The following is a 16,067-nucleotide window of genomic DNA, read 5'->3' as shown; positions in this document are numbered from 1 at the left end:
AGATCTGGATTCTGTCTCCATATGTTGTCTACCAGTGAAGACAGACAAACTTTTACGCATTTTTTGTTTCTTTTCTTGCTTTTGTTTTGCTTCATTGTTTTGCTCATATATCTAAGAGTGTGAAAGAGGTTCCTAGCTTTTTGGAGTTGTTGTTCTGTTCTGTTCCTCTTATTTCTTCTTTCTCTTCCTCCTGTCTTCGGCATCAGTTTCCCAAAGTTGGCATCATCCTCCTTTGTCCTTCACCCTTGTTTTTAATCTCTTCTTCTTTTTTACTTCTCTATTTTCCCCCTATCCTCTTTTAAATCTTCTACCCTGAAGGTAAAATTGGCATATTGAGGGTTTAATTATTGCGTACAATTTTCTGGTTTGTTTTAGATTTTGTAATATAACCACAAATCTACTTGATATGGTTAAAGATAGTGAATTAATGGTTGCCTCAGTTTGTTATTCTGTAGACTGTGTTTGATGCTATTGCTGATTATACCACTTTAGTAAAAGTGACATAACTGTTCTAACCAGCTGTTTTTCCTACTGTATCAAGACTGAGATTGAAGATGGGTCATATAAAATATGGTGGGCCAGTGCCAATGAACCAGAGGCTAGGCCAAGCAGGCAGCAACTACTGATTCCCAACTCACTGAAGATGTAGGATCTTGCAAAAGACATAAAACCCCCAAAGAACAGCAACACCTGGAAGATACTTCTGAGAAGTAGTCATTTTCTAAGGGTTCTAAATATTAGCACTCACCACAGGCAATTTACAAGCATCAACCCAGGAATTAAACTTTTTTAAAAAATAAGAAGACACTTAAGATGCAACTTCAGACATCCAAAGATAAACCCAGGTGACAATGAGAAGGGAGAATCTGAAAGCCACCCAACTGGCTTCTGAAGTAGTAACAACAAAGAAAATGAATGAGGCTCTAGAAAAAATAAAATCAGAAATAATTTCTCAGACAACTACAGACAGAATGACCAAAATGATAGTGATTCTAGATACAGATATTTGATACAGAATTTTTAAAAATAGGGGTTTCAGAAAATAATGGAAATGATGAATGGCCAACATAGGAAGGAAATGGAATTCATAAAACAGATTTAAACAGATATCCAGGAAACTAAAAATTCCACTGAAAGTATCCATAGCAGAGTAAACCAATGTGAGGACCAAAACTCAGACATAGGGGACAGGCTTAAAGTTAGCAATCACGAAACGAAAAAATTTTTAAAAGTAGTGAGGGACAAAAAGAAATCGATCCAGCAGCTGCTAGATGATGCAAAGAAAATAACATGTTCGATCAGAGTCAATGAAAAATGCAGGAGACAGACAAATGATATATTTAAAAACTACATTATGGCAGAATACTTCTCAAGCAGGAAAAATTAACACTTTCTAAAATTGAAAGATAATGACAATACAACACAGTGGAACTTATGAAACACAAAGAAAGTAGTCCTATGAGGGAAATTACAACAGTGAATACCCATATCAGGAAAATAGAGTGAGCTCAAATAAACAATTTAACATTAAACCTGAAACTTCTAGAAAAAGAAGAGATGTCCAAGCCCAACGCCCATACAAGGGAGAATATTATAAAGACCAGAGTAGAAATTAATACAATGGAGACTAAGAAAACAACCCAAAGACTCAATGAAGAGTTGTTTCTTTGAAAGATTAAATAAAATCAACAAACGTATCCAACTTTATAAAAAAAACCCACTCAAATCAATGCAGTTAGGAATGAAAAGGGTGAAATCATATAGGACCCTGCAGATCCAAAAGATCATATATACTTATTTCAAGAAACTGTATTCTAATAAGATGAAAAATGCAGAAGAAACAGATTCCTAGATACATATAAATTGTTAAAACTGACATAAGCTATGAACATCCTAAATAAATCAATATCAATCAATGAAAATTAAGATGTATTTAAAAAATCTAACAGTGAAGAAAAACCCAGGCCCTCATAGATTGACTGCTGAATTCCACAAGAAATTTAGAGAAGACCTAACAACACTATTTTTCAAAGTAATGAAACTGAAAGGGAAGCAACACTCACAAATTTATTCTGAAAGCAAGTATTACACTGATACCAAAACCAGAAAAGGAATCAACCAAAAAAGAGAACTATAGGTCAATCTCCTTACTGAACACAGATGCAAAAATCCTCAATAAGATACTGGTAAACAGAATGCAGCAAATCTTCGAGAAGATTATACACCATGACCATTTTGGAATCACCCCAGGGATGCACCACTCTAATTCAGTGTAGTTCTAGAAACTTTAGCCAGAGCAACTAGGCAATAGAAAGAAATAAAAGGAATGATAGGAAAGGAAGAAGTTAAATGATGCTTTATCATGGATGACATGATAGTCTACATAGCAGACCCCAAAAATTCTACCAGAAACTCTAGATTTAATAAGCAAATTCAGTAGCATATCTGAATACAAAACCAACACTCAAAAATCAACAGCCTTCCAGTATACTAATAGCAAACTCAGGGGAGAAAAATTATGGAAACACCTTTCATAATAGCATCTAAAAAAAAAAGAAGAAAATGTAGGAATCAATCTAATGAAAGAAGTAACAGACTTCTATATTATGGTACCCCGAAAAAGTAGATTGAAGTGGGTATCAGAAAATGGAAAGATATTCATTGCTCTTGAGTAAAAAGAACCAATATACTGAAAATGGCCAAACTTCCAAAATTATTATACAGATATAAGACATTTCTGATCAAAATTCCAACAGTGTGTCTCACAGAATTAGACAAAACAACCTTAAAATTCATTTGGAACCAGAAGAGACCTAGACAGCAAAAACAATGCATGGCAACAAAAGCAAAATGAGGGTGATCACAATCTGAAACTTGAAATTATATTACAAATCTACTATTATATAAACAGTATGGTACTGACCAAAAGGAAAAAAAAAAAGAACAAACCAAAAAAACAGACCTGAAGATCAATGGAACAGAATAGAAAATGCAGAAACAACTTCAGACATAAAGCCACCTTATATTTGATAAAGGTGCCAAACACATTCACCGAAAGAAAGCTAGTCTCTTTAATAAATGGTGCTGGAAAAACTGGCTTTGGACATGCTGAAGATTAAAATTAGACCCATGTCTTTCACCATAGCTCAAAGATCTAAATATTAAAACAGAAACACTAAATCTGCTAGAAGACAGAATAGGTATAACTCTTGAAGAAATTGGTATAGGCAAAGTCTTTAGAAACAAAATCCTGATTGCATGAAAAATATTACAAAGATCAATAACTGCGATCACATCTTATTAAAAGATAAAAATAATATATAAATTCAAGTGAAATTTTATTAAAATTACTCAGATAAGTTAAAGGAATACAGAAAGAAAATAATTAAAAAGAAAAGTAATAAAAATATGATAGAACCAACGAAAGGTAAGTAATAAGACAGCAGGCCTACTGTCAACATTGTCAGTAATTAAACTTAACCTTAATGAACTAAATATTCCACTACTAAGATTAGATTAAATCACATGGGTCGATGATATGTTCCCTTTCAGAAACCTAAAAGGTATCCAATAACAAACTGACAAAATAGATGAAGCAAAAATGGGCAGAATAAAGTTAGAAAAAGGCAAGTATATAATAACGTTAAGAAATTTTAATGCTACCATCGCAATAATTGGTAGCACTACATAAGAATCAGTAGAATCATATAAAACTGGGTAAGTACTCTTTCCCACCTTCAACTGATTTGTTAATAAATATAAATCAGAAGTGAACAGAATTATGAAAGAAAATACATTATAAAAGAAAATTTAACTCACCTTCCTTGAAATTTAAACATCATACTGAAAACAAGCAGAATTATTTATATAAATGCAATTTTAAATTTGACCTTTATGAGGAAGTTAGGAAGTATATATTCTTCTTAAGCACGTTTGCATTGTTAACAGCTGTTGGTTATGCCTTAATTATAAAGCAAATTTCAGTAAATTTTGTAGAACATTCTCTGGCTATAATCTCAGAATCCACCACAAAAATGTTTAGATATTTGAAAATATCCATCTAAATAATTTATATGTCAATGGAGAATTATAATAGGATATAGAAAAAACCTTAAATTTATTATTTTTTTATTTTTTTATCGGTACTGGGGATTGAACTCACGACCACCTGCTTGCAAGGCAGGTTCTTATGCCGCTGAGCTAAATCCCCAGTCCCCCTTAAATTTATTATTAATAAAAAGCATACAATATTAATGAAATTATATATAAGAATTTAAGATATAGTTAAAACGGCATTTAGAGAAATTCTTACTTTAGAAAATAAAAGTGGTTAATAAAAAGGAACAAAATATGCTCAAAGATTATAAATAGATACATATTAGATGTTGCTACTATCAAAATCATTGATATTTCTCAACTTTGATATGATGAGGCAATAGGGATTTAATTTGACTTATTGCTAAAAAAAAAAAACACAGGTGTTGATGTTATCAACAACCTATGAACAGTTTGATTTCAACAAGAAAGAATTATAGAATACAACCCAAACCCGTAAAGTAAACATGAATGTGGTCAACACATGAAAGCGTTAGGGCCAGGATATAGCTTAGTGGCATAAGTGCCTGCCTGGCTAGCATGAGGCCTTGAGTTAGATTCCCTTTACAAAAAAAATATAAAAGTGTTAAATGTTCAATCAAGCTAAAAAAATCAACATTCACTTCTGATACTACATGGAATTAAAGGTAAAATTTATAAATAAATCATACAACATATTTACATATTGAAGGCATGATAATTCAGTGAAATAAGTCTAAAGGTAATACAGGGAACCCATTTTAGAAGCAAACAATTAAACCTGAGATGCATGTATAGCAAATATGTAAATAAGATTTCTTAATAGCAATCTCTAAAGTATTTCTAACTAAGCATCTAAGGGTACAGGAATCTCTGAGTAAATCAGATCATACAGTAAAAAAATGTAACGCCCAGCCATCTCCAAGCAGGACGCCCAACCACATCCAAGCAGCAAGCAGGGCCCGGAACCAGTCCCGGGCCCTGAACAGGCACTGGTTGAATTTTAGAGCACCAGGAAAACTTGTAACTCTGCTCCCAGGCGGTAAGACCACACCCTGCGTCTGAAATCACCAAAGGACACATGGAGTCCCCATTAGTCCAACTGGCCCACACCCATTGCACTCCAAGTGGCAAGCAGTTGCCAGCAGTCTGCCTCAGGAGCCAAAAGTGGGCCACATGATTCCCAGTGCACCAAGGAAGCTTTGAAGCATAACCCAAAACCCAGAAGCTGGCACGATTCCAGCTGGCACTGAAGAATGCCATGCCACCCTGGACCTTGGCCTGGGCAGCTGCTCGCTTCCTGTGCAACTCCAGTCAGCACAGAGGAACGCCATGCTGCCCTGGGACCTTGGCCCGCGCCCACTGGACACCCAGACCCAGGACATCTTGCTGGCCCCTCGGGGATACTCCCTACCTCCTGGACCTAATACTGCTGTTGAACTTCAACTCCACACTTTCTCCCAGAACCTTGTACTACAGTGCACTAACTGTGCTAGCTTGAAGGGAGATTTAGTAACTGCCTCAATCAAACAGAAGATCTCAGCAGGCTCCAGTCTTGTGCTAAGTATGCCCCTAATATAGAGGTGTACAGTGGGTAAATAGGGCCAATAGTAAAGCTCCCTTCAACTAACTGTAAGACCTTGGTGAGTCTGACAAGAGTATGGGTGACTCCTTCTTGCACACAGAAAACATCAGGCAGGGTGAGGAGTGTGCCAATAAGGATTCCCCTAACTTGGAGAAAATCAAAAGGGCTTATGAGACACACAGGCATACAATAGGGACCCAGTAAGGCCTCAGCCAACACAAACACTGTAGACAGGGAGCTTTGGTGACATGGAACAACCTGAAGATAAACTAATAGCAGAACTAAAAGCTGACTTACATCAATACTACTAGGCTTGTCAGCCCAGGAAGAATACAGGACTCACCCAACAGGCCCTGCAGTGGGAAGTCAGGTGACTGGCCTATCTCTTCTTTGAGGGAGCCAGAAATTGGACAAACATCAACCTTACATTAGGACCCCAAGATACACATTACCAACAGTTAACACCAGTGGGACTGAAGGACCAAATATTAACTCAAAGGAGGAAAATAGCAAAACAAAAAAGCAAAATGGAATCTCAAACATCTATTCTACCAAGAGCAAGTACAGGAAACATTGAAATAGAGAACTTCAAAAGTAACACACCTGAAATCTCTGAAAAGAATTTGAAATAAAAAAACCAACTCCATGAGGCTATAGAGGAAATCAAATTAGAAGCACTTTTCCATGTAAAGAAAGGAATAACAACCTTAGTAAAGGAGTTGCTGAGCACAGCTAAAGAAGAAATAGAGAAAAAAGTACAGAAGAGTGGGAAAGCGATTGAAACCTTGAATAAATAATATAGAAAACAAGCAGAATTCATGAAACAAACTTAAAGAGACATTCAAGAAACAAAAAATTCTATTGAGAGCTGGCAGAACCATTTAAATGAAGCTAAAGATAGGATTTCAGACCTTGAGGACAGGATTGCAATTAGCGATCATGAAAGGATAGAACTTTTAAATATAAAGCAGCATGAAATGACAATCCAGCAACTTCAAGATGATGCAAAGAGCAACAATGTAAGATTAATAGGCATCAGTGAAGATGCAGGGGTCAATGAAAATTACATAACTAAAATATTCACATAACTAATAGCAAAAAAATCTCCCAAACATGAGAAAAAATCTGACAGGGACATAAGTGAGGCATACAGAATGCCAAGCAATCACAAACAACATAAATCTATACCCAGACATACAATAATTAAGATCTCAGACATACAGCATAAAAACAGAATACTAAAAGTTGTTAGAGAAAAGACACAACTCATCTATCAAGGAAAGCCCATTAGAATCACAGCAGACTTTTCAGCACAAACTCTCAAGTCAAGACTAGCTTGGAGTGAGGTATTTCAACCCTGAAAGAAAACAACTTTCAACCCAGACTGATGTATAAAGTAAAACTTTCATTCAAATTTAATGGAGAAACAAGATACACCCATGACAAAGAACAACTGAAGAAATTCACATCCAATCAAATTAATCCTAGAAAGAGTATTGAAAGACATACTAGATAGAGGTAAAAATGACCACATTCCCCAGAACAACAACAGAAAGAAAACACCAGGTAGGACAAGCAATTAAACAATGGGGAAAACCAGAAAGCAAACAAATGGAACATAAACATGGCAAAGTCAAGCCAGTATATATTAGTGATATCCATAAATGTAAATGGCCTTAATTCACATATCAAAAGAAATAGGTTGACAGAATGGATCAAGAAACAAGCTCCCACAATATGCTGTATACAAGAAACACATCTGACCCAAAAGGAAGCTCATAGATTAAAAGTCAAAGGATGGAAAACAGTACTCCATGCATCAGGAACCCAGAAAAAAACAGGGGTCACTAGCCTGTTTGCAGACAATGAGAATGTCAAACTGGAAATAATTAAAAGAAATAAAGAAGGTCACTACATATTTGTCAGTGGAAAAATTTCAGAGGAAGAACTAACAATTATAAATATATATGCACCAAATACAGGAGCACTCAATTATATAAGACAGATACTAATGGACATGAAAAACCAAATACACAAGAACACAATTATAATAAGGGACCTTAACAGCCCACTGTCACAAAGAGATAGATCAACTGGACAAAAAATCAGCAAAGAAATAATAGAACTGAATCATACCTGTGAGCAAATGAACTTAGTACATGTTTACAGAGTATTCCACCCACAACATCAGAATATACATTCTTCTCAGCTGTACATGGGACATTATCCAAAATAGACCATATAATAACCCATAAAACATTCTTAAGTAAATGCAAAGGTATTGAAATTATCCCATGCATATTATCTGATCATAGTGCACTGATATTGGAAATTAATGGCAAAAACAAATAGCAAAACCTGCATAAATACAGGGAAATTAAGTAACTTTTTGAATAACCAGTGGGCTACACATGAAATTAAAGAAGTAATAAAATAATACCTACAATTCTATGAAAATGCAGAAACAACATACTGCAATCTGTGGGATGCAATGAAAGCTATCTTAAGAGGGAAATATATAGCACTGTCATCTCAAGAAAACAGAACAAGCACAAATAAACAACCTAATGCTTCATCTCAAGCTTCTATAAAAAGAAGAGCACGTTAAACCCAAAACTGATAAGAGACAGGAAATCGTAAAGATCAGAGCAGAAATCAATGTAACTGCAACTAAAAGAATTAATAAATCAAAAGCTGGTTTTTTTGAGAGAATAAACAAAATTGACAAACCTCTAGTTAACCTTATAAAGAAAAAGAAAGAAAAACCCAAAATCACACAATAAGTACTGAAAGGAGGGCAATTATCACAGATCCCATGGAAATTTAAAAGATCATGAATACCTACTTTGAAAATCTCTACTCACACACAGTGGAAAGGAAATGGACAAATTTCTAGAAACATATGAGCTGCCCAAGCTCAACCAAGAAGATACAGCAATTTTGAATAACCCAATATTAGCTATTGAAATTGAAAACAAAATTAAAAACTTACCAACAAGGAAAAGCCCAGGTCCTGATGGATTCACAGCTGAATTCTACAAGAAATTTAGAGAAGATCTGATGCCAATACTCTGTAAACTCTTTAATGAAATTGAAAAGGAAGCAATCCTCCCTAAATCATTCCTAAAGACAAGTATTACTCTCATACCAAAACCAACCAAAAAGGAGAACTATAGGCCAATCTCACTAATGAACGTTGATGCAAAGATTCTCAATAAAATACTGGCAAATAGAATGCAGCAAATCATCAAGAAGATTATACGTTATGATCCAAGTGGGATTCATCCCAGGAATGCAGGGATGGTTTAACATATGCAAATCAATAAATGTAATACACCACATCAACAGAGCCAAAAACAAAAACCACATGGTCATCTCAATAGATGCAGAAAAAGCTTTTGATAAAGTCCAACATATGTTCATGATAAAAACCCTTGAGAAACTCAGAATACATGGTGTCTACCTCAATCTTATAGAGGCCATCTATGACAAACCAACAGCCAACATTATATTAACGGACAAAAACTAAAAGCTTTCACTTTAAAATTAGGAACAAGACAAGGATGTCCACTATCACCACTCCTATTCGATATAGTTCTGGAAACACTAGCCAGAGCAATCAGACAAGAGAGAGAAACAAAGGAATAAAGATAGGAAAGTAAGAATTTAAATTATCACCACTTGCAGATCACATGATACTTTATATAGAAGATCCAAAAAACTCCATTAAAAGACTAGTAGAAGTAATAAATTTCCAATGTAGCTGGATACAAAATCAATGCTTAAAAATCAATAGCATTCCTATACACAAACAAAAAACTCACCGAGAGAGAAATTATGGAAATATCGCCCTTTACAATAGCAGCTGAAAAAATGAAATACTTAGGAAACGACCTAAGCTTGTAAAAGACCTATATGCTGAAAATTATGCTACACTAAAAAAGGTGGTTGAAGAGGGTATTAGAAAATGGAAGGATATTTTTTGCTCTTGGCTAGGAATAATCAATATTGTGAAAATGGCCATACTAAAACTGTTACACAGATTTATGCAATCCCAATCAAAATACCATTAACATACCATATAGATCTAGAGAAAACACTCCTAAAATTCATTTGGAAACAGAAGAAACCTAGAATAGCAAAGGCAATTCTGGGCAACAAAGGCAAGATAGGAGGCATCTCAATACCTCAAGTGAAACTATACTGCAAAGCCACAGTGATAAAATCAGCATGGTAATGGCAAAGAAATAGACCTGAGGATCAATGGAACAAATTAGAAGATGCAAGCACAACTACAAAGACACCCAGCCACCTGATATTTGACAAAGGGGCTAAACATCTTCACTGGAAAAAGGATAGCCTCTTTAATAAATGGTGTTGGAAAAACTGGCTATCCATACACCGAAGACTGAAACTAGATCCATGCCTGTCACCACGAACAAAACTGAAGTCTAAATGGATCAAAGACCTAAATGTTAAAACAGAAACACTAAATCTAGAGGAAGCCAAGGTAGGTAGATGTCTTAGAGACATAGGGGTACGCAGACAATTCATGAACAAAACACAGGCTGAACGGGAAATATTTCAAAGAATCAACAACTGGGATCTCATATTATTGAAAAGTTTCTGCACTTCAAAGGAAATCACCAATAGAGTAAAAAGAAAATCCACAGAATGGGAAAGAATTATAGCCAGCACCCCTCAGACAAAGGACTTATATCCAGAACATATAAAGAATTGAAAAACATCAAACTCCCCAATTCAAAGACTCTCTAAAAATAGGCATCTGAGATGAACACACTCAGATGAAGATATACAAATGGCAAATAAATACATGAAGACATGTTCACCATCACTGGTCATTCAAGAAATACAAATTAAAACAGTACTGAGATTTCATCTCACCCCAGAAAGAAGGGCTGCCATCAAGAAATCAACTGATAACAAATGTTGGTGAGGCTGTGGGGGAAAAGGAACAGTTTTCTACTGTTGGTGGTGGTGTAGGCTGGTGCAGCCACTATGTAAATCAGTATGGAGAATTCTCAGAAGACTAAGAGATGTTCCATTCAACCCAGCTATTGCCCTCCTGCGTATTTTCCCAGAAAAACCAAAAGGTCATACCACAGTGATATATGTGCAACCATGTTCAAAGCAGCACAATTCGTAATAGCTAAACCTTGGAAAGAATCAAGATGCTCATCAACCGCAGAGTGGATGAAAAAGATGTGATATTTTTGTACAATGGAATATTGCTCAGTTATAAAAAAGGATGAATTTGAGTCCTTTATAGGCAAACAGATAACTTGAGGCTATTCTCAGTTGGTGAAATATTCAAGAATCATATTTATAAACATCTCATTGTGTCTCTAGTGTAAAAAGTAATAAGAAATGTAAGAGTAATAAAACCCAAAATGTGTAATTGCTATTGTAAAAAACAGAGGAAAAGAAAGTACTGTAAAGGATAGAACTGCATGTATAAGTGCATAAGATTGATAACCATATTACTAAGTTTATGTTGGATCGTTGAACAGAACTGTTTATAGTCTCGCTGTTTGAATGTCCACCTTGTATGATTCACTTTTGTAACTTGAATAACTATTTGTAAGAGGACAATATGTAATTATCAACTAGTGATTTCTTACTGTTTATTTTTTTGAAATTATATATTATTTGCACCCTTTTTTTTTCTTTAAATAAAAATAAATAATTTTTTAAAAAATATTCAGAAACTATAAAGCAGAATGTGTCATTAAATGTTAGGTTTTAAGCTTTCTGCATTTAAAAATAACCAATAGTATGAGGCAAACATGGACTTCAGATAATCACCATATTATCTGAAATACTTGGTTAGATGTTGATACACTAGAATTTTTTCCTCATTATACATATCTAATGTAAACACTTTGCTTGGATTAAAATCCTCTTTTCAATATAGAACATAAAAAGATAAATAAAAACTATAGTTACTACTGTAGTCCTTGCAATTTAGTAGAATAAAATGGCAAGAATAGAAATAAGTAAATGAAAACAGAAAACAAGACAGTACACACAGTATAGAAATTAGATCTGAAAGTCAGATCAATATAGTTCTGTCCTCTTAATTTCTCTTCAACCCTTGAAAATTTCCTGTATGTGATCACTTCTACCTTAGAAGAGATCTATTATCAACCATCATTATTTAACTTTTGGTTGAGACAGCCACTAAGTATAGCTTACAAAATAAGGAAGTGAGTTGGTAGATAAAATAAAGCACAGAAATTAGGGGAAATAATCTAGAAAGTGTAAAGAGATACTTAGAACCAGAAACCATTTTCTATTTAACATCACCATTCCTACTTCAGGACAAGGCATTGTATCCATAGTGTTTATTTCTTTTGAAAGCATACATCTTACCATGTGGAATTGTGGTCTGGAAAGGGCGAGTTGGGCTTTTCAGGTTCCATAAAGTCAAGCTGCCATCTGAATGACTACACATGAACTGTTTGCCCTCATGATGCCAATCAATTGAATGAATAGCCTAATAAAATAACAATGAAAAGTTAAAGAGGTAAGGAAAATAGATATATCATTCTATGTTCCAAAAGAAAAATATTTTAACATAAAATTATTATATAACTAACATAAACATTTCTTCTGAACTGTCTTTGGCTTCAACCCTCTACAAACTTATACAAGCCTATCAAAATCATCTCGTAAGATAAAAATAAATTTTCTAGTATCACTCATTTACAAGGTGCTCACTGAAATCTATGTCTTTTCTGTATCCTGTGATGCTTATTTAAGAATTTATTTACAAAGAAGTGAAAACACAATTATTGAATATAATTTCTTGTACACTGGAAGCCTATTTCCATTGAAAGGAGCCGAATTTGCAAAATTATTTGAGTAATAGCTACCCTCTATAGGCAATCCATATGTGCCAGACTTTCTATATATTCATTTAACCCTATAAATATATATTTTGCCCCAGTTTATATAAAGTGAAATAGAGGTTGAGTTATTTGCTAAAGTAACAAATCTCAAAGCTTAAGTATTGTATTACCTCTGACTATACTACTTAAACTGATTTAAAGCAAAAATATGAAAATTTGTTGATGTTCAACAGTTTCAAATTAGATAAGACTCTAAAATAATTTTTTATGTGTTCTAGCTAGTATATTCCCAGTGCTAGCATAGCATGTTACATAAAGTATATATTCTAGAAATATCTGTTAAATGAATGTCACACATACACATTTCTAAACCCTTGATATTGTTTCTAAATGAATAAGTTAATAAAACTCGAGTAATGTGCTAAGTAAAATGAGAGAAGTTCTAGTAGACACAAAAGCAGAACATATTTTGAACATCTTTTCCTTAACAGAAATTCAACACTGGAAAGACTGACGTAGATGAATATCTACCATATTTATTATTTGGAACTCTTAACAAATACATATATATACATACGTATGTATATTAGTGTGAGAGAAAAGTGTTAAACAGTGTTAGAAGAGCTACATAGAGTCAGTGGTTAATGTAATCATTAAACATATCATAAAGAATGTAAAATATAATCTGTGTCTCAAAAGATAAATAAGATTTCATTGACTAGAAAAGGTAACATGAACACCACATTTGTGTTTTCTCTTTCCCTGACTTTCAGTACTATGTAGAGAAATTTTTTCACCAATTTCCTGCACAGTAGTTAGAAGGAAAATACTCCTCACAGTCCTATACTCTGTTTATTTATTTCTCCCTTGTGTATGCGGTTCATAGAAAATGTTGCTTTTTCCTTGCCTATTGTTAACTTAGATAACCTCAGTCAGTGTAAAATTCTCTGATGCTCCTTTGCCACCAAAAGTGGAGGTGGAGAAAGCATCCCCAACTCTAAAGATCTATGATATTCTATTGAATTTCTATTCACTAAAGAGGACAGGCATGAAAATTATAAATACAAGAAAATCAAAATAAGTATTACTATAAAGGAAGAAAAACGTGGTATCACATAGTGGGCATGTAGAAGCAGCTTGTTAAGAGATCAGGATGTCAAATAGTACGTATCTTAAGAAACCACCATTTGAACTGCCTTGAATAGATATTTTATTTATTTGTTTATACTCTTTTCTTTAAAGAAAGTCTTAATGGGTTTACTTAAAACCAAAACTTATATATAACTAATTTAAAATTTTAAAATTAACTTAATAGAAAATTTTAAAGTAGGTAACAGTTGGGAAGGATCAAACACTAGTCACACTTAGTCAATTCAGTGGCTGTTCCTTTTTTTTGAAAATGGAAAAGACAAAAACAAACAAACAAAAAAGGCAACCCAGAAATCTAGATAACAATCTGAAAAAGCATTTCCTCAAAGAACTGTAAAGTTTTCCTTATGCCAAACTACAAAAAGATTTCTCTTTGTTTTAAAAATATTCCCATGGTGAAACAAAAATTTCATAGCTAAAATGGAAGTAATTCTTACAGCTAATTATTTCTGAAAATAATATTGAATTTCAAAATTCAAAATCTCAATTCATCAGTGAGTATTCACTAAGGCACTAGCTAGATAGTCCATTACTTCATAGTGTCTGGGGAATTAACAAAATTTTGACTAAAAGAAGAGGCAAGGAAGGAGTTCACGATGAGTTTGAGGAATTAGAAGGAGCAAAGGTTTAGAGGTAAAAAAAAATAAAAGCTATGTTAAGGAAATAGTTGAGTTTACTAAAGGAAAAAGCACCAGAACCTTAAACTTAGTATCAATGAATATAAACTTTGTTGACAACTGGGAATCTTTTAAAGATTTCCAGATAGAGATTACATGGTCTACATTTAAAAATAATACTCTTATTAGTAAAGGATATACTGAAAAGGTAAGATGTCACAGGAAAAAACAATTAGTTAAAAGGTTTCTACCAGTCATCTATCTGTTATATCATTTACTTTTGAGTGCTTCACTGCTCTACTATCTTACAAATAGCATAAAATCTTAATTTGAGATCATCACTAGGAATTGAGTTATGGAGTTTATGAAATCCCTTATATCTTTAAGCACCCAGACTTTCAAAATTTAGCTGATATAAAGGGAAAGGAAAAAATAGAAAAGTATTCTAGGGCAACAACAGGTTCATATGGTGACATTTTTTTCCCAATGATAAAATGAGAAAGTGAAACACAAGAACATGCACATGTGTGTGTAGGGTTTTTTCTTTTTATATTAGTGGTGCCTTAAATTATTTGGCATTCTTCCATTATAATAATGGATGTTACTCACCATTCTATCACTCTCCACTCTCATGATTTTTCAAGTTTCACAGTACAGATTATTTTGTTTCCACTGCTACAAGAAATATTTACCCTTTTTATCTTTTACCTTTGCTTCACTGTCTTTATATCAGCTTCTTCTGTAAAAGGAAATAAATTGCCTGGATGCAGTATCTGAACTGAAAGTGTCAACCAGGAGACTATGCCTTAATAAAAGAGAGTTTGGGGGCTGGGGATTTAGCTCAGCGGCATAAGCACCTGCCTTGCAAGCAGGCAGTCGTGAGTTTGATCCCCGGTACCGATAAAAAGGAAAAAGAGGAAAACAAAAATGAGAGTTTGCTGCTTCTCTTAAGTGAAAGCCTACTCAGGTCTTAGTTATGGACAATAAAACTTCAAAATCTTACTCTTCCTTATTGAGTGTTCCTATTTATAAAATCTCCCTTTTTTCTAAGAAAGTATTAAAAACATGGCATTTCAACCTGACTTAACCTTTTTGTCATAGAAAATAAATTTTCTAAGGACGGTATACATAGTGTTTGTTAAAACCTTATGAACAACAAGCCAAGACATAAGAAAGAAACTTACAGGAAAGAAAAGGAGCTGAAATAAATGAAGGGATACAGCATACTGCCGAAGTGACAGGACTCAAAGTACATAAAATGCAAAAAAAAATTGACAATGAAAGCAGAATTTTAGTCAGAAATAATACAAAGGTGCAGTGTATGTGAATAGCAAAAGAGAGTAAGAGTCACTAGGTCAAAACCAGGTCCTAGCTTCCCAATGATAAATGTACTGGTAAAGTATAAGCTTTACAGCAACAACAACAAAAAAATGACACAAAGTGACAAAAATCTTTTCAAGTATTTTAGATGTCACTTACCTCATCATAATAAACTCTCAGTTCTGCTCTTTTAGACTTCAAGTCCCAGAATACTACAGTACCATTTTCATAACCTATTAGCAGCTAAAAAATATTAAAATAATTTTCTTAATTTTGATATTAGTATAACAAGGTTCAAATAAAAAATAGTAAAAATCATGCCATGTAACACAATTTCATTTATGGTCTTGGTTACTTTTCTCTTCTTGCTGACACAAACTATCTGACACCTAAAATTAAGGACAAAAGAGTTTGCTTGTGAATGTTTCAGTCCATAATCGGTTGGCTCCA

The 16,067-nt window shown here is 33.8% G+C and overlaps 1 protein-coding gene across 7 annotated transcripts in view; it reads right to left on the bottom strand.

Moving 5' to 3' along the window:
• The window catches only part of Stxbp5l (syntaxin binding protein 5L), a 375,791-nt gene that overhangs the window by 188,980 nt on the left and 170,744 nt on the right, over positions 1-16,067 (bottom strand). For all 7 annotated transcript variants that reach the window (XM_063225050.1, XM_063225052.1, XM_063225055.1 and 4 more), the window contains exons 8-9: positions 15,777-15,860; positions 12,053-12,176 (exon numbers count right to left, since the gene is read on the bottom strand). In XM_063225050.1, the coding sequence (XP_063081120.1) occupies positions 12,053-12,176; positions 15,777-15,860 (208 nt within the window). The remainder of the gene's footprint in view (positions 1-12,052; positions 12,177-15,776; positions 15,861-16,067) is intronic.

Source organism: Cavia porcellus, unplaced genomic scaffold (genome assembly GCF_034190915.1).
Source record: "Cavia porcellus strain 051 isolate PalLab524CR breed Dunkin Hartley unplaced genomic scaffold, mCavPor4.1 scaffold_15, whole genome shotgun sequence".
NCBI lineage: Eukaryota > Metazoa > Chordata > Mammalia > Rodentia > Caviidae > Cavia > Cavia porcellus.
Note: the sequence above shows the minus strand (reverse complement) of the source record. Positions and strands in the feature narration are given on the sequence as shown.